Source organism: Mustela nigripes, chromosome 18, assembly GCF_022355385.1.
Source record: "Mustela nigripes isolate SB6536 chromosome 18, MUSNIG.SB6536, whole genome shotgun sequence".
Lineage (NCBI taxonomy): Eukaryota > Metazoa > Chordata > Mammalia > Carnivora > Mustelidae > Mustela > Mustela nigripes.
This window is the reverse complement of record NC_081574.1, coordinates 39,179,185-39,198,910: the sequence shown is the minus strand read 5'-3', so window position 1 is coordinate 39,198,910 and position 19,726 is coordinate 39,179,185. Positions and strand designations below refer to the sequence as shown.

Genomic DNA, 19,726 nt, shown 5'->3' with positions numbered 1-19,726 from the left:
GATTCACACTGACAGACTCACCACAGGAATGTTATAGCCCTCAGCTGGCATTGCCAGGAGCTGGAACTCTACATCTTTCAAACCCAGGCCTTCGCTGCTTCTAGAAAACAGCGCTTATTCACACAAGGCTAGTCACTCGACCTGATATTCCCGACTGTCCTTCTCCTATCCTTCCCACCGGAGAAAGTAGGAGAATAGTGTCCCAGGTTCTAGGAAGTAGTGGGCTGCCTTCCAAGAAAACCCCCCCTCTCAGAAGACACTGAGAGATGGCTGAAAGAGCTCTGGCGTCTGAGTGGATACTTGAGCTCTGTCCTGAGCCGCCATGTCCTAGTCATAGGACCCAGAAAATTGCTGACCATTCCTAAGCATCTTGTCTTCTTATCCGTGAAGGGGAGATAATAATAATATATATCCTCACAGAGTTTTGAGTTTTCAATAAGAGGAAATAGTGCATTGGAAGCCCTATGTTGGTCACAGAGTGCTATAATTATTTTTTATATAAATTAGGAACGAATTGATTTGATTTGATTTGATTTGCTGCGCTTATGCCCTATGCTAACTTGGAAGGATTTAAGTCAATAATTTTCACATTGGAGCCCATTTGTTTCAACTGTGAGAGGATAAATTAAGCCATCTGTAGCATTGCGAAGAGGAGAGTTTACACTTGATCCAGATTTTTCTGCTTGGAAAGTTGATATATGAACCTCAGTCCTATCATACACATGTAGTATATGTAGGCTTTGCTTCCGTATAGCCAGCATTTCACTTTAACAAATATAATTGATCACATTTTTCATGAGTATATCAAGCAAAATTCCCATTATGGGTAATCAAGGGCTTTCCATTCATAGGTGATTAGAAGATGTTTTTAATCACCCTTCTGCCTCTTTGCTGTGACTTATACAGCTATGAGAAGCATGAAAAGACTGGAGAATTTTCATGCAATGATTTATCAAGTCCAGACACTTTAATCTACTCAGGACTGCACAGATGGAAAATCTATCTCTGTTAATTTCCTCTTTCACTAACACAAAAGACCAGGCAGGGGTCACCTTGTTAATAATAGCCATAAGGCATTTAAAGGACTTGTGGTCTGAGGGTGCTAATTTCCCAACTTGCCTTCCTATGGTGGAGGTAATCACAATATCTGACCAGCAAACTCAAGGTTTATTTTTTTTAGCCAGGCTTCCTCCTAACCACCTCAAGTCCCACCCTGCATGGACCTCCTACCCTGATGCCCCACAGATTTGCATCTCTTCTTCTCTCTCTTAATGCAGAGCTACTGACAGTCCCTTTTACTGTTCAACACTTTCATACACAAATCTAAGTTTAGTTCCAGAATCTTGCAATCCCTACTTTAGATGGAGGCAGATATCTCAGAGCCTGTTAGCAAAAGTGGCTACATGAGGCAGACAAGGTAAAAAATCTACCCACTTGGACCAACTCCCAAGGTACCTTTCCCTTGAGAAATGGTAACAGTTCTGAGGCTTGGGCTTATATCTAGAAGACAGGAGGGAAGAGTAGGAAAAGATGGAGTTTTCAAGTTATCAGACCAGCATTCAAATACATAAACAACTACTGTGTGACCCCACATAGAGAGACAGGGCTCTGACGCATGGGTATGTCATTCCTTCTAAATCCCTGTAGGAAATGAGTGATACAAGAACTAGGAAGGAATGTAAACTATTTCTTAAGGAAGCATGCTAGCATCTCTCTTCTTCCAAGAGTTCCCCTGAATAGAACTTGCGCTCATCCTTTCTCCCTGATTCTTAACTGTACAGGCTCCATGTTAAAAGGGGAAAGGGAAAGGAAGGATAGTGTGGAGGAGATGTAGGAGATAGCCACAGAGCATGTAGGAGATAGCCACAGAGTCTAGATGAAGCCACACCACTTCTAAGCCCATGGAAGACCCATTTTCTGATGTTGTGAATTTCATCCACTTCTCCTGTTAGGTCCCTGAGAGTCCCCTCCATGTCAAACTTCCACATATCCCAACAAGAATCCCTACTCTTCTGTCTCATCCCAGCAACACCAACAGACAGACTCTTCCTCACCCTCACTGCTGTCACCTATGCATGTGCAAAATAGAGCAAATTGTTCATGCTGTGAAGAAAAGGAAAATAAAAGCATAAGGTTTTATTTTGCCCACCCATTTTGGGAGCCATACACCTGAACTGGGGGGAGAGAGCACCAGCACCATGAAGAGGTGGGGTCAGAGATACAGAGAATAAGACGCTAAGAACAAAGTGTCAGCATGGCTGTGATTGGGCGTATAGCCCTGAAGAGCTGGAAGATACCCCGAGGATCACATAGAATGACCTACTGCTCCCTTACTGCTGGGAAATGGAGGCCGGCAGGCTGCTGGTGCCCAGATCTACATATCCTCAGTGGGGCAGGGGAGGGCGATGGAAGTAGATGTGGGCCTTAGAAGGTCAAGCATGTAAAACTGTGTCTGAGTTCCAAGCTGTACCCCAGTTCTGAAAACCTTCACAAAATCCAGTGAAGCCTCCTCAAAGCCCTCACAGTCTATTCTGGAGAATAGGTTTTGCTTTTGCCCTTTTGTTTTTGGCAGGCAGAGGATTTTTGCCTAGCCACTTCTCAGTGCCCCCATCTGGGACTGGGGATATGGGCCTCTATTCCTCTGGGAGGCTCAGTAAAGGTCTGCATGCCTCCTTTGCCCTTCCTCCGGCCTTCCCCTAAAAGTATGTACTTCCTCGCCTAACTTTACTTCTCCTATTTTTGGCAGAAATCTCGGGAAATAGTTATTCACTCTCTCCTTTCAAACAAGTTGTTGTTAATGGCAGAGAAGGTGGCAGAACACGGAGGAAAGATACAGGCCCAGGACCGGGGGACTGTGGCTGGCGACTACCTCCGCTACTGAGGTGTATGCCCTCCATGGAGGAACTGGGAACACTCGTGGGCTCATCTGTCCCCACTCGATTCCTCTTCTAGGGGAACAGCTGGAGTCTGGGGATTCAGCCACACACACTTTCTTACCTTGAGAGGCAGAGTGGCAGGCGGGGCGGGGTAGCTCTGGCTGGTCTGAATGTGCGGAGAGTATCTGTAGAGCCTTGCTCTCCTGGCTCGCCCTGTGGTGCCAGTGCCCTCCTCATAGCTCTTCGGGAGCACCTGGCAGGTGGCAACAGCTGTCTTCAGCGTAACACTTTCACCCCTGTCAGTAGGGTGAGCCAGGTTGGCCTGTGGAACTGAACATCCCAAGGCATCCCAAGACCAAGGGTCTGTGCTCCACAGGTCCTGGGGGGCAGAGATGGCTGGCCAGTGCTCCCAGCCCATGGAGGAATCGCTGCTTTCATCGCTCATTACGGGAGCTGGGCTAGGAAGGCTGCATGACAGGGGCTGTAGTCGTCCAAATTTCCTGGAGGCAGTGGCCAGGGAAGGTCTGTGACGTGGGGATCTGCAAACGCCACCCCTCCTTCCATCCAGATCCTGGGGTTTTTCCTCTCTCTCCTCCTCCTTCAGAGCAGAGCAACTGAAAGCAGCTGGTTCCTCAGTCCCAGAGCCCCCCTTCTGCAGCAGGCGCAAGGGAGGAGCAGCCAAGCCCTGTGTGCGCCTGAGGCCCCGGCCTGCCAAGAGGCCAGTCCTGGGACTTGGGAAAATGTGTCCCTCCTCCGGGCCCCCTGGGGCTGCTGTAGAACGGGAGGGGAGAGCTCCAGCAGGGGGGGCCTGCAGCTGGATGAAGAGGAAGGAAGTTCTCATCTGCTGTTGCTCAGGCTGTTCAGCCATTTCCTCCAAGAGGGTAGGGCTGGCTCTTGCCAGCGTCAAGCTTCAGACCTCGGTGTCCAGTGAGGCAAATGCTGGCAGCTGCGGGCAGACGTGACTTGGCCCCATGGTTCCAATGACAGCCTGAGGAAGCAAAGGACACACCTTCAGCCCCCCAGGAGGAATCTTCAAGGAGCAGGGGTCCTGTTGGCTTTGGTACTGGACTCAGCACTCACTGCACAGAATCACAAAAACAGACAGAGCCCAGTCTAGGAGTGAGGGCTGGGAGGGAACAGTCAAGACTCTGCCACTCTCACCGTGGTGTGTCTGACGGAATCCCTTTGTCTTAATTAAATGCCCCCTTCCCTATATTTGAAATGAAGAGGCTGAAGTTACTTGTTTCACTGTTGAATCCTGAATTCCATACTTGCTACACCTGTTCTCGTGTGTCTGACAGGGGAGAGGCTCTGTGATTGACAGACGAAACCTCCAGGACACTTCAAAGTGTCCTTTTAATCTCCCTTGCCTGCACGGATAATGCACACTTGTGAACAACTTTAATGTTTTAACGAATTTCCTCTTTAAATCCTGTGGTTATTTAGGAGTTCCCCAGGAGTCCTACAGTCCCACATCAAAATACTTGGCGTCATACACACAAGTAAATAAAAATAAAGAAATAAAGGGGAAAAGAGAGACAGAAAGATAGAAAAAAAAAAAACCCAGAAAATAAGAAAAACAAGCTGGTGACAAATCAGATGCAAGGGGCTTTTGTTCATTTTAAACACTTCATCCTCTTGTGAGAACTGTAGAAATCCACCTGAAAATTCATTGAGTAATTCACTTGCAGGGTGTTACTATAGGCTCAATACCTCTCACAGTGGAAAAGAACATTCTGAGTCCTGTGGCCTTGTCCCTGAGGAATGAAGAGGGAGGGGGGTGGGAAAGGTCTTTTCTTTCTCAATGATGACATGACGGAAAGAGACCCCGGATATTATGCTAGGAGACGAACTGAGCCCAGAGCCCAGAAAGTTGGCTGCTTGGCAGCACACGAGCCTGAGCTGTCCCTCTCCCTGGCACCCGGCCATTACCTTCCACTGGCATCACCCCTGGAGTAATGCAGGGCCATGGCCCTGGCTGACCACTGCTGACCAGCGCAGCTTGGGTTGTTCTCAGGATGGGTGCCGGGGTCTCTCCATTTATTTTTATTGTTAAACATCTTCACACAACCTTTACATCCAAGGTGATGGCAGCTCTGCTCACATTTCCAGACAGTTGACAAAGGACTCGGTGTACAGCTACTGAGAAATGTGCCAGAGCTGTCTTGTGTAGGCATGGGACACCGTAACTCCTTTCAACAAACACCATTACAGAGAAAACTTTAGCAAAACAGTGTTCTCCCATCCACTGAAATAATGACATGTTGATGTGATCATACTATTTTCAATAAAAGTCCAGTGTGAGTGTTGGCTGGTGTTCTTATGCAATTTACTCACTCTCCTGTCAAAGTATTCGCTTGGACACTAACCACTCAGCACACATTAGTTTGTTAACGGATTTACTGCTAAGAAGGCCAGAAAACTTTTGTGTTTGTACAGGACAGGGATTTGGGTGAGAAGAAACCACCATTTTGTTTGAGCCTCTACAGGCGCCAAGGATCCCACAGGTGCTTTGCATGCCTTATGTGATTCAAGGCAGAACGCAGTCCCATGAGGAGGTGGCCTCACCTTCATCTTGCAATTGAGGAATGTGCAGCTCAGGGAAGTGAAATGATTGCCAGCTGCCTGTTTCCCACAAATGCAGATGGGCCAGGGCTTTAAAGAGCTGGCAGAGCAGAAGTCTCACCTCAACTCCAACCTCCAAAGAAAACTATGTAGAAAAGAGCTCTGGGGGTAGTGGTGGTGTGCTCGGGACACTTCTCTCTTACACCTTTTTATATTTTTAATTTTATTTATTTATTGTTTATTTCATTTCTAGGTTGTGCAGGCTTGGAATAGCAGATGTTGCTATAGAGTTGACAGAAAGGCTGGTAGGACTTACTTGGAGGTCACACGTAAGACACCTCACTAGGACACTCTTAAGTATTTGGGGGGAACCTTAAAGGGAATCTGGAGTTCTATACGAGAAGTTGGGACAAGTGCCAGAGAATCATGGGTTTCTGCTATGGTGTAAATAGCACTGAGATGGAGAGCATGTGCTTTGGTGACAGACAGATATTTCTCTGAATCCACTGTGTGGCTATGTGACCTTGAGCAAGTTACTTAAGCTCTCTGATCATTAGTTTCTTCTTCTCTAAGATGAGGTAACAATACCTACTTTATAGGGTTGCTGAGAGGATTAGGTGAAAGTGTATGTAAAGGGCTTAACTAGCATAGCAGCTGGAACATAATGGTCTAACATTTATATTAGCAACTTTTAGAATTTATAGCTACACACTACTAGAGAAAACTGGTCGACCCAATGGAATGGTTTGAGCTGTGGCATTAAATGTTTGTATTCCATCACGATGGGCAATCACACACATTTTCATACTTCTCATGTGATCGGTAAGCATTTTTTAAAAATTCATTCATTTAATCTTTTTAAAATTTTTTTTTATTTTTTATCAACATATAATGTATTATTAGCCCCAGGAGTACAAGTCTGTGAATTGCCAGGTTTACACACTTCACAGTACTCACCATAGCACATACCCTCCCCAATGTCCATAACCCAACCCCCGCCTCCCTGCCCCCTCCCCCCAGCAAACCTCAGTTTGTTTTGTGAGATTAAGAGTGTCTTATGGTTTGTCTCCCTCCCAATCCCATCTTGTTTCATTTATTCCTTTCCTACCCCCTAAGTCCCCCACGTTGCCTCTCAACTTCCTCATATCAGGGAGATCATATGATAATTGTCTTTCTCTGATTGACTTATTTCACTCAGCACAATAGATGGGTAAGCATTTAAGAGCTACGAAATTAATTGGGATGAGGGAAGACTCTGTAGTGAATTGGAGTCTGGACACTTGTGCTTGAGTCCTGGTGTGATCATTTATTAGCTATGACTCACAGCAAGTTTCTGAACTTCAGGGCATTTACCTGAGCAAAATAAATTTCTGTCTTTCCTGCCTTACAGATTTATTTTGAAGGTCAAATGGGATAATCTATGTAAGAATATATTAGGTCTTTAAGTCAGCATGGATTTTGTTATAATAATATCACCAATAACTCTAAGTCATTGTCTCTGATTTCTCTGAAAACTCAAGGTTTCTTTGTCTGAAAGGATTCTAGGTTGACTCCTAACACCACTTTACCTTCAAGATTCATAAGGTGTGATTGCAAACAACAGGGAACTTAAATTATAGTCTATTTCTGGTATGACTTCTTTTCATTACATTTAGAGAAAAAAGAACATTCTAGAATTTTAACAAGGGTGGAGTAGGGAGTGGGCACTGGGAAGGTAGATCAGAGTACTTGCTTTTCTCATTTAGGCATTATGACAACTTTAGGAAGTAGGCAGCATGATTCCCCTTTTAGAAACAGAGAAAAGGGGCATCTGAGTGGCTCAGTGAGTTAAGAGTCTGCCTTGGGCTCAGGTCATGACCCCCTCTTACAATTGAGCCCCATGTCAGGGCTCCCTGATCAGCGGGGTGTCTGCTACTCCCTCTGCTTCTGCCCCTCCCCCCTGCTCTTGCTTTCTCTCTCTCTCTCAAATAAACAAATAAAATAAAATTGAAAAAGAAATGCAGAAAAGAGAAAATAAGGGAAATGAAGTCACTTGCTTAGAGCAACATGGTTTGAGAGGGTAGAAATTTGAGATTTTCATCCAGGTCTGGCTCTTTCCCCTCACTAGGATGGGTGGACCCCATCAACATAGTTTGTTCAGCCTGTGTGTACTTCCCATCTCCAAAGCCTGGATTCCCAGGAAAGACCTATTCACCATACATGTGTTACATTTGCTGATGAGGGAAACTCTCTAAAGGTTGCCTGGTATTTTTAAGAGGTTAAATGATTCAAGATTATACAAAATGGTACAATCAAGAGCTGTTGTCTGAGTTAAAGATAAGTAATTCTCCCAGGAATGGTGATTCTAGAGAACAAGTGTTAGAGGGGAATCTGGGGAATCCCAAGGATTCCTGGAAATATTCTATTCAGAGTTTAAGTCAAAGGAGTCACAACCTGCCTCTCCCCAGTCATTCATTCTCACAGAAGGTGGCATCCACAGTGGTCCACCCTTGGCAATTAAACTGGGAAACTTCTGGGGTCACTGTGTCCAATGTGTTTGTGACCTGTTGGTCATCCACAGCCTGACGGGAAGGAAAGGAGGTAGTAACTAGAGCCTCTCCTGTTATATGTGTTTGGAAAATGCATTCTGGAGTCCAAAAAGAATGAGAAGCAGAGGTAAGGGTGGGGTATGAGACTGAGGAAGAGTTTGGCAGAAACAAAACCTGAATGGCTAAGGAAGCATGAAGAGGCCAGAGAGAGTATACCTAGGGCAGGGACATGGACTGAACTGAAAGACACACCTAGGAGAGTCTGAGCAATGTCAGTCATAAGTGCTGAGCATTCCTATTCATGACATTTCAAATAAGGCTTCAAGATTCTTTAGGTTATTCTCTCTGTTGGTTAGAAATACACCTTACCTCACAGTTGTGGCTTATATAAGGAGATTTGCATAGTAGTGAATGTGTGAATGCCGACGTTACCTGTTACCATTACTGAATGTCTACTATATGCCTATATATTTATATCTAATCTTCACAAGAAGGTAAATATTAGAGTCACTGGCTCAAAGCAGACACTGAGGTCTGCAGAAGTTAAACTTTTTTCCCAAAGTGACATAGCAATTAAGTGGATGTGGACTCCGGTCTTTCAGTCTCCAAAGTCTGTGCTCTTTCCATGTTGCCACGTTGCTTCCAAATGCATCTAATTAGGGACCAACTTTATATTCTATTTTACAGAGAAATACTTGAGATTTGGAGAGATGAGAAAAAAAGAAAAGAAAACTTTTCTCACATTTGTTTCAAGTACCAGGGCACAGGGTCCCCTCAACTCCTGCACCTCTTACTTTCTTCAGACTCACTCCCCTGTGACCACTTTTTGTCTCTCCCCAAAAAGCAACCTCGGCTCATTTCTTCAAAACTTGACACCATGTCAGGTATTCCCCCTTGCGATGATTATTTTTGGAAGAACCAGATGGAGTTTTCCCATTTCCATCCTGTTTCTGTTTCCTTTACTGTCTGCCGCCTTGACCCCACACACACGGGTGTGTTTTGAGGGACTCGTGTTTTAAGTTGGTATGTGCCTGCCCCAGCATCTGGTCACATAGGCTGACTGTTCCTGAAGTAAATGGAAAAAGTTCTTGAACAGACGAGAGCGATGGCCATGAGGAATTTAAATGCTCTGCTCTGTGTCATGCCTGCATGGCTGTCTTTTAGTTCATGGTTTCTGAAGCCTTTTCCACCGTGGAAGCACTGGACTGTCAAACGTAGGGAGCAGGCTCCACTTTACAGAGGGGGTGGGGAGGGATACGGACAGTTTGTGGTATAAGGAGTGAGGTTTGAGGTGTTTGTGTTCTGAGACCCAGGTCAGAGGCAGAGGCTATACCTCCCTCACTTCATCTCTAATTGTTCCAGATTGTTCCTCAGTGAAGCCATCCTTACGGAGTGGTGAGTTTGCCAGTAGCAGTCTTCAAAAAACCTTGATTAGATGAATAGGGATTGTGTCTAAGTGTACTTTTTTTAATAACTAATTAGAGGAAAAGACACATCTCTGCTGAACTCCATAATAGCTGCAATTTTATCTAGTCTCACCGTGTGCCAAAGACTTCCCATTTGCTATCCAGGTAAGTATGCAAGAGGCCATAGGATGAAGAAATTGAGGCCTGGAGAGATGAAGCACCTTGCCCAAGGTCATTAACAGGAGGTGAAGCCAGCACTTGAGCCCTTTTTGTCCTAACTCCAAACAGGGGCCAAGGGCCTCTCAGTGCATCCCTGTCCTTATTCAAGACCACTCCAAGTCCCTTCAGTGCTCACTCCATCCCCATTCAACAGATTTTACTAGCTGCTGCCACATCAGTCTTCTAAGAACCCAAGTCAATCATGCCCATGACCTGTGGTCACCAGTCCCCAACATAAAAATAATCTCCACCACTGGTTTACCTGTGCCTTCCCCCTTTTTTCCCAGACTTTTCTCCCACTGCTTTTCCATGTGACCCCCCTCAGGCAGGTGTGTTCCTCATGCAAAGCTTTCGCGGAGATGCTGGCTTGAGCCCCTTCCCTCTCTGTCTTCTCCAACTATGCAAACACTACTCCCTTCTGGGGTCCTCTATAGATTCTACCAGCTTTCTGACACCTTTGCCAGACACTCCAGCCATCAGTAATCCTTTCTTTTCTAGCATTTTCTGTCAACAACATTTATTCTAATGCCAGTCACATATTGTTCCCTGTGGTGAAAGAAAGAGAAAAGAAAGGAAAGGAAAGAAGTTTCCAAAAAGCTTTAGAATTTTTCTTTTTGCTAACTCCTGACTCAGTACCAAAAATCCAAAATATTTTAGTGTCACAACTCTTCTGCCATAAGTAAAACATTTGGCTTAGTTGTATACTCAGATCAGAATCACATATTGATAATTTTTTAGATATACCAGACAATAAGTTCACTTGAAACACTATTTAATTATAACTAATTCAGCAGTGAATTTGCAAAGCTGTATGTGTGTGGCATACCAACTTGCACAATGAGGCAATGTTTAAAGGAAGTGAAAGAGGTTTTATGATAATAAATACATAAATTATAAATAAATAATAAAAACAATTACTAGACACATATTGATTGAGCATCTACTCTCTACCCTGCAGTAATAAAGCCCCCGCATAAAGGCTCTGATGGGAAAACACAGTGATCTTCAGTCCTTGGGAGTCTGATCTTTTGCTCTATTCCCTAATTCCTGCAAGGGCAAAATGATCCGGAATCGAACCAGTCTCCTGGATCAATGTTGTAAACACAATTTCTCTCCTAAGAAAGGCATGATGTAATCCCTTAAGTAATAGGAAGGGAGAAGTCTAGAATATAATTAGGCTAGATGATATTTGGGGGTACTTATCCAAAATAGATTCCCTGCTTTGTTTTTTAGCATTTCTGGGCCTCTGTTATAATTCTTGACAGGTGCTTCAGGTCAAAGGAATGATGGTCACTGGAGATAGGCCTAGGTTTTGTTTTGGAGAAGAGGAACAAAAAGAACAGAGCCCTGACCAGCTTGCAGGTCTAGCCCATACCTCACCAGGAGCACAGATTCTATCTCTATTTGTGGAAAAAAAAAAAAAAAAAAAAAATCTGCCCTAACTCAGTGTTACTGAATAGTTACCATGTTAGGACTACAGAGGAGAATTTTAATTCTGATGCTTTCTTTTAAGAGAAGATGCTTTCTTATCTTTTTGGAAACTTCTCAGATGCTTTCTTTTAAGATAAGACAAATTGATTGAACAATTGCAGCTTTATTTTAATTTTATCTTATTTAAATTCAATTAATTAACATAGAGTGAATATGCTAGAGGTCGGTGATTCATCATTTGCATATAACATCTAGTGCTCATTGCATCACACACCCTCCTTAATGCCGGTCACCCAGCGACCCCATCCCCTCACCCCCCTTCACTTCAGCAACCCTCTGTTTCCTATGTTAAGAGTCTCTTGTAAGAGGTTTGTCTCCCTCTCTGATTTTTGTCTTGTTTTATTTTTCCTCCCTTCTTCTATGCACCTCTGTTTTGTGTCAATTGAGGTTTCTAACATCAGTGGCACATATGTCATTGCCACGAAGGGACACAAATTCCCCATTTCAACAAATATTGTTGAGCATCTCCTGTGTGGTAGGGACTGCGGAGGTAAGTATGCACTATCAGTGTCCAGAAGCAGCTTCCATCCAGCAGGGTGCTGCCTATGTGGAAAACTCTGAATCCAGACACAAGTAAGTAAATGTCCTTAGAGGCAGTGAGGCCAAAGAGCTACAGGGCTCAGAAGGGGACACTGGGGAGAGTCAACGGATGAATGCTATTATGGCCTGAATGTTAAGGTCCCCCCAGGATTTATAGGTTTAAACCTCATCCCAATATAATGGTATTTGCAGATGGAGCCTTTGGGAAGTAACAGGTCACGAGTGTGGGCCTTTTTAGTGGGGTTTGTGTCCTTGAAGGAAGAGGCCAGAGAACTGTTCCTTCTCCTGTCATGTGGGTACACACCAAGAAGTCAGCAATGTGAACTGGGATGAAGGCTCTCGTCAGACACTGAGTTGGCCGGCACCTTGATCTTTGATTTGTTTGACTACAGAAGAGTGAGAGGTAAGTTTCTGCTGTTGATAAGCCACCCGCTTTATTGTATTTTGTGAAAGCAGCTTGAACTGACTAAGACAGAAATTCATACCAAGAAATGGGACGCTACTACAACAAATAACCTAAAAATGTAGAAGCAGCTTTGAAGCTAGATTATAGGTAAGGGCAGGAAGAGTTTTAGTTGCCTGTTAGACGAAGCTGAAATTATCATACAGGAATGTTTATAAACAATTGTGGTGGGAGCTCAGAAGGTAAAGGAGAGCTGTAAAGAAGGTTTCCATCTTACAGAGTACGTGAATAATCCTGAAGAGAATGTTGATAGAAATGCAAACAACAAAGGCCATTCTGATGAGGTCTGTGATGGAAGTAAGGAGCATGTCATTGGACAATGGAGAAAAGGCCATCCCTGTTGTAACATGGTAAAGAGCGCCACTGAACTGTGTCCGTGTTCTAGTATTTTGTGGAAGGTAGAACTTGCCAGTGATGAAATTGGATGCTTTATAGATTTTTTTTATTTATTTGAGGGAGAGAAACAGAGATAGTGAGAGAGAGCACAAGCGAGGGGGAGAAGCGGGCTCTTTGCTGAGCAGGGAGCCTGACATGGGACTGGATGCCCAGGGCAAATGCTTAGCTGACTGAGCCATCCAGGCGTCCCATGAAATTGGGGACTTTGCTGAGGAGATTTCTAAACAAAGTGTTGAAGAAGTGACTTGGTTTCTTCTGACTTCTTACAGTAAAATATGAGAGGAGAGAAATGATTTAAAGATGGAATTATTAAGCCAAAAGGAACCAGAACTTGAAGATTTGAAAAATTCGCACACTGAATGAAAAGAGATGTGTTTGGAAGAGAACTTAGGGTGTGGTGGAATGGGCGTGACCTGCCAGGTTAGAAGCAACATGAACATATGACTTTTGAAGATCAAGATGAGATGAGAGTAGGGAAGAGAGGGCAGCTCAGAAAATATTTACTTACGGACCCATCTCTGCCATCAGTTTCCTAGCACATATTGTCACATGTCATCACAGAGTGATTTATTTGCTTGATTATTTGAGGTCTGCTTCCTCCAGGACCAGGCAGGCACCACGTGATTTTGATCTTCACCCCACAACTAGTACCCAGCACACTACTTAGCATAATAAATACTTGTTAACTGAAGAAATGGTGTCTATATGGACAAGTTCTTACCTTTAATAAGCTTGTAATCTAATGGTGAAGACAGAAAAGCACAGCTTTAATACAAGACAGAGTGATATGTGATAAATACTGACTAGAGGTACAAGCAGAGAGAGATTATTCTGACAGAGCTGTCAGGGAGGTCTCCCAGAAGAAAGTCACCTGAGGTGGCCTTGTTGATCAGCATTACAATAGGTAAAGATGAGGGAGTCATCCATTCAAGGCTGGAGGAAACTAGGGAAAAACACGAAATAGGGCATGATGCAGGAGGTTGAGGGCATATATATGTGGCTCAAAATGATGGATTTCTACGCCAAGCATGGTTTACAATGGGAAATGGCGGGGGGGGGGGGTTGTTCTAGATCACGGAAGGCCTTGAAAATATATTTAAGGGGGTCTTTTAAGGCTTTTGAGGGGAAAGTGACTTTGAGTCTATGAAAGACGGTGTGTTAGTGTATACAGTGCGGTGCTTCAGTGCAACAAAGCTTTCTTGGGGATCTGGCCAGAGCTACTTCTCCATACCACGCTGGGCGTGAGCATGCCAGGCCCTTCGCAGACCACACTTCACGACTTCCCAGGATGCATACTGGCACCTCCAGGTTTAGATAAGTAAACAGAGGCTCTGAGTGTAACTGGGCCAAGCAGCCACCGTAGCAACTACTGTGGTCTGCCAGACACCCGAGTCCTTCTCTGTGGCGCTCAAGCTAAGTTCCTGTCAGGAAGCAAAGAGAAACCCTGCCTGGGAGACATAGAATGTCCTTTCTGCTGGGAGAAGAACAGAATCAGTATGGTGCACTGAGCTTGGTGGGCACGTGGCCATACCCCGTGGGCAGATGCCGACAGACGGGGGCACACGGATCCGGTTCCCCTGGGCCTGGCAGACCAGGCAGCATTGACTACTTCAGCTGGATATGAATGGATGTGCTTCTTACACACAGTCTGTGCCTTTCAGAGGAAATCTTCTAATAGCAGGGGAGAAAAAAGACCTATTTATCTTGAAAGGAGAAAAAGAAGAGTGAAGTGTAAAGGGCAGAAAGCAATACTTAGAAGTATAACTGTTTGAAATAGAATGCTTTTCATTAGGTCTGTGTCGCTGTTTCAGTGATGGAAAATGGTTGTTTATTCCATTCCACACATATATGTGTTACGGTCTCTTTTTCAACTTAGCATTACTTCTTTTGCTCTGGAAGTCAGGACGGCCTTATCAGTGGGAGAAGAAAATACATTTCCATAGGACACAACTCGAAGGATGCCAGGAAGGCCTGCCTTGCCTAAAAGAGATGCTCATTAGAGGGGCAGAGATCCAAAAGCTCTACCCTTACAGATTAATTTCTCTGGGTCACTCATCACCTGGGCATGAGGCTGGATGCTCTCGTAAAATTCTAATTACTCTTGGAGGAGCAAATCCACCATACCACTAATATCTTGGTGTAAACAGTTTCCTAAGGCTGCTTCCTTATACACTGTCCAGGTTCAGCAGCTCCTGGAGAGGCGAGTGGGGCAGCAGGGGGGAGAATGAGCCTTAAGCAGGCCAGAGAGAGTCTCACCTACACCCACTATTCCCAGTGAACTCCACACAAGTCAAGGGCATGCGGTGCAACTTGTGAAGATAAAGTCCTACAACAGCACAGGTTTCTCTTGGGCTCAGTGTTTCCAACTGTAGTTGGAGAATTTTTCCTTTAATCACTTTCTACTTTTAAAATACAGAAAATGATGGGGGCGCCTGGGTGGCTCAGTGGGTTAAAGCCTCTGCCTTTGGCTCAGGTTCATGATCCCAGGGTCTTGGGATCAAGCCCAGCATCAGGCTCCCTGAGGCTGCTTCCTCCTCTCTCTGTGCCTGCCTCTCTGAGTGCTTGTGATCTCTGCCTGTCAAATAAATAAATAAAATCATTAAAAATAAAATAAAATAAAAATAAAATACGGAAAACGATGTAAAAAAATTTTTTTAAAGGCAAGTTTCATCCCTTCCAGTTCCTTGTTATTACTAATATTTGCTTCGAAGAGAAATATACTAGCATGTGTACACACACGTGACTGCTTTTTGTTTGTTTTGCATTTAGCAATAGGAAAAACACAGTTAATGCTCTTTAAAAAACCCAGCCAAGCAGAAAATTGGGAACAGCAGCAGCTGTGAGAGGAGACGTGTGCACAGGGTGCAAATGAGTTTTATTCCACTAGACTTTCCGTCCTTCTCAGTCACTGGGGGCCCATCCAAGAGGCGGATGCTACGATGCCAGCAGCGATGATGTTAGAGAAAGAGACACACAGAGAAAGAGACAGGAGGGAGAAGCAGAGGATTTTTTTAACAAGAGGCTCTTTAAATGCTTTGAGTCTATTTCTAATGGTTCACATACCCACTTTATGGGCAGACCTTGGCTTTGAAGTAGGAATGCCCTGCTTCTGCCATTTCCTATTGGGGTAATGGTGGGCAAGTCACTGGGGCTTGCTGAACCTCATTTTCTCAGTTCTAATAAGGTCTTCTAATAGGTCTCACTTCTAATAAGGTCTTCTAATAACTTTTAATAAGGTCTCCCATGCAGAAGAGAAGCAAGGACTGAATGAGACAGTACCTAAGAAAGAAAGAAAGAATGGACATTGCTATGCACGGTGAGTTATTTTCTGAATGTACTACTCCACTTTAAGTTACAAAATATCCCTGACAAGCATGGCCTCCTGGATAATTCTTTTCTTTTTTTTTTTTTTTTAAGATTTTCTTTATTTATTTGAGAGCGAGAGAAAGAGAGAGCAAGTGGTGGGGAGGGGCAGAGGGAGAGGGAGTAGCAGACTCCCAGCTGAGCGGGAAGCAGGGGGAGGGAAGGGCCTGGATCCCAATCATGACCTGAGCTGGAGGCAGATGCTTAACTAACTGAGCCACCCAGGCATCCCACTCCTGGATAGTTCTTACACAAATCCTAAAAGGTGAATAAGAACTAGCCAGTCTGAAAGGTGGAAGAGCATTTGTGTTCTCAGTGAGCAAAACACATGTAAAGAAAACGAGGCATGCAGTTTGCTGGGCAGTCTGGGGTGTGCCAACTTGTGGGTGATGGGCAGAGATGAGCCCCAGGTGGTTTGGCTTAGTAGCACTAAACATTAAGTTTGAGGCAGGCAGTGCCAGAAGCTCAATCCTTCAGGGTGTTATAGACCTTGTTAGCAAGCTTGGATTTTATATCCTAGAACAGTGTTTTATCTACTGAGTTCGGTGAAATTTTAATAACCATATTTTCTCCAGCATTATTTTTTTTTTCATTTTATTGTATTTTTTCATCATGATAAATGTACTCTTTAAACCCCATCCCCTCTTTCCCCCATCCCCCTACCTACCTCCCCTCTGGTAACCACCACAGACATTTATTTTTAAAAGTTTACGTAGTCTTGGGGCGCCTGGGTGGCTCAGTGGGTTAAAGCCTCTGCCTTTGGCTTGGGTCATGATCCCAGGGTCCTGGGATCGAGCCCCACATCGGGCTCTCTGCTCGACAGGGAACCTGCTTCTCCCTCTCTCTCTGCCTGCCTCTCTGCCTACTTGTGATCTCTGTCTGTCAAATAAATAAATAAATCTTAAAATAAAAAAGTTTCTGTAATCAAGCGAGTTTAGGATTAAATAGTTAATCCTGTTTCTTTAGTGTAGGTCTCCCCAGAGCCTTCAATATGCTATTATGCCCCCATGAATTTTCAGTAAGGGAATGCACTCTGCAATATTTCTTCAGATCTGACTGCAGGACCTTCCCTTGATCCCTACTCTCTCTCCAGCTCCCACTGCTCAAGGGTTTCCATTTTCTAGCTTCACACATTGGGAAATTCTGCCACTGCAAGGAGCTGTTTTGTCAGGTTCACCACGTATCTATGCTTGTAAATGTTACTGTGACTTTGCCAGCTTTTTCTGATCTACTTCTACTCACCAAGACACTCCTCCAAATTTTCTCTTCACATGGGTCCCTGCCTCTTCCCCCCAGTGGATAAAGTCACTTCCTGCTCTACAGAAAGAATGAGGCTCAAGGTGGAGGCAGCCATCTTACTCCATTCTTTTAACACATCTACACCCAGAGACTCTGTCCTGGTTAGTCTCTGAGTGTCGTTCCTCTTCCCTAAGGTGGCTGCCAACATTTGAGTCTAAGAAGAAGAAAGAATTGCCAAGCTGACTATTTGAAGTCAGTAGTGGTAAGAGTCAGAGATCTAGCTGGAACCAAGCCATCTCCTGATGCCCAGGTGAGGGCACTTTCCATCCACCATGCTGCCTTTCAAATGCCTCCCCAGAGACCCAAGCATATGACAGATACACATCATTAATACATTGTTTATACTGGCATAAAATTACCTAGTCACATTGTGAATAACTGTTCGTAGTAATCCATCGAGTTTTGTTTTGTTTTGTTTTGTTTTTTTAAACTAGAACTATTTTAAGTTTCCCTTTTTTCCCACTGCACTTTTAGAATAAACCATTCTAGTCCTAGAAGTACCCAGGGATCAATATAATGCTTTCTGTCCTAACAATAAAAACTAAAACTAATTTTTTTTTCAGATGCTTTCAGAGGGGCTCCATCTTTTTTGTTTTTGTTTTTTCCTTTTTCCATCATTTTCTCTGGGTCACCACTATGTTGAGGATGCCCCAGCCCATGAAACAGGGTGCTTGAGATGTACCTCCTTTTCAGTAAGCAGCAAACTGCTTTCATCACCAGACCCGCTCACATACTACCACCACAGAACCAAACACATGAGTGCGCTGGCTTCGCTTAGAATTTTGGATTTTGGGGCACCTGGGTGGCTCAGTGGGTTAAGCTTCTGCCTTTGGCTCAGGTCATGATCTCAGGGTCCTGGAATTGAGCCCCGCATCAGGCTCTCTGTTCAGCGGGGAGCCTGCTTCCCTCTCTCTCTCTGCCTGTCTCTCTGCCTACTTGTGATCTTTCTCTCTGTCAAATAAATAAATAAATTCTTAAACAGCAACAACAATAAAACAGAATTTTGGATTTTGAAACAACAATGAATAAAACAGCCATTTATAGCTAGAGGTCTCTTGGCATACATTCAGTTCAACACCTTTCTTTCTCCACTGTTCGTTTCTTTTGGTATCTAGAGTAGAGCTCAACCTCCTTCATTTCATAGGTACTTTGGGCAGTACTTTTTGTTTAATTACCTTTAAATACATCTTTAAAATCTGTATGACTGTTTTTGAAGTTTTCAAACTCATTGTCACTGTATCACTTTTTCCAGGCACCACTTCCATCCCGATACTTGAAGGAAATGGGCCTTAGAACTTCAGACCTGCTACACACATGTCCTGAATAAGACTGCTTGTTCTCCAAGTTTAAAGCAATCTGATTTGGAAGGAGTGAGAGGTTGCTTGTGTTTAAAAATAGCCTGCTGAGTATAGGAGGCTTTTTCCAATTACTGTGGAAAGATACTTTCAGGCTGATTAGCCCCCAAACCACAAACTATAAATGTTTTACAGCTTGTGGGCTTAAATATATTGAGATAATCTGGGATATTTACTCAAAAACCATAATCTGAGTATGATAAACCATTTGATCAAGTCAAATATTGTCAATTCTTCATGAAGAATAAAATTACTAAATGTAACTTAGTACAACCATATGTTTATATAGTCCATTTACCTTTTCGAAAAATAGATCTGTATCTGTGGAATCACTTTATCTTCCCAACAGTTTCGCCTTCAATTTCCTTCTAATTTAATTCATACCTTATGCTGTCACCAGGGATCCTTGCCCATAACACATCCATGAAGCAATGGCAGATAAGTGAATTTATGGCATTTGTAAAAAAGGATTAAAATGGTGGAGTATGGAATTGAACCCAGGCAGCAAGGGAGGCATTCATGAGGAGGATATTGTTGGATAGGGAGAACGTAGGAGGCTCAATGGAGTGGGAGCCATGATAAGATTAAAGGACTTTTCTAGTAGGATACATGAATAATTGAACTAGAAGGATATGGGTAGTCTGGGAGCTTGATGTTGACATCCGAGATTTCAGAGGTGGTGCAAGGTGTCCAGGGTGCAGCAATAAGTGGAGGTAACTGAAGTAGAGGGAAGGAAGGATCATATGAGACCAAGAGGTGAAGAAACTGAGATGCCAGAGAAGTAAAATGGTCTTTCCTGGGAATGCTGGATTTACAAAGAGTGACAGAATTTGGAGTGGAAAGGAAGCCTGGGAACAAGGGAATGAAGAAGTATGGCCAGGAGGTGACAGGATGAGGAAGGTACTGTGTCCCAATCACATGAGTGTTAAAAGGCAGGGTTTTGCAGTGAAAAGTGATCTGGAGGTGGCAGAGGGAAGCAAGGAAGATCTCTACCTTACCTCTGGGAACCCGGTTACATGGAATGTGGGAGAAAAGACAGTCTCTGAGGGCCATGAGAAAGGTGTCTTCAGAGAACCTCCAAATTTCAGAGAGGAGGTTATGGTATGGAGAAGTTTCAGGAGGGAACTGAAGGTGGACTGGACAGGTCAGGGTACTTGTGGAGAATGGAGAGGGAGAGTGTGGTGGTGGATGTTGGGGCCACTGGGACTTCTGGAGGGATGAGGCA

General features: G+C 44.1%; 1 protein-coding gene across 1 annotated transcript in view; it reads right to left on the bottom strand.

The window, feature by feature from the left end:
* The window catches only part of PSD3 (pleckstrin and Sec7 domain containing 3), a 736,339-nt gene that overhangs the window by 620,802 nt on the left and 95,811 nt on the right, over window positions 1-19,726 (bottom strand). Inside the window, exon 4 of the mRNA XM_059384334.1 lies at window positions 2,998-3,864. Within this exon, the coding sequence (XP_059240317.1) occupies window positions 2,998-3,744 (747 nt within the window). The 5' untranslated portion in view covers window positions 3,745-3,864. The remainder of the gene's footprint in view (window positions 1-2,997; window positions 3,865-19,726) is intronic.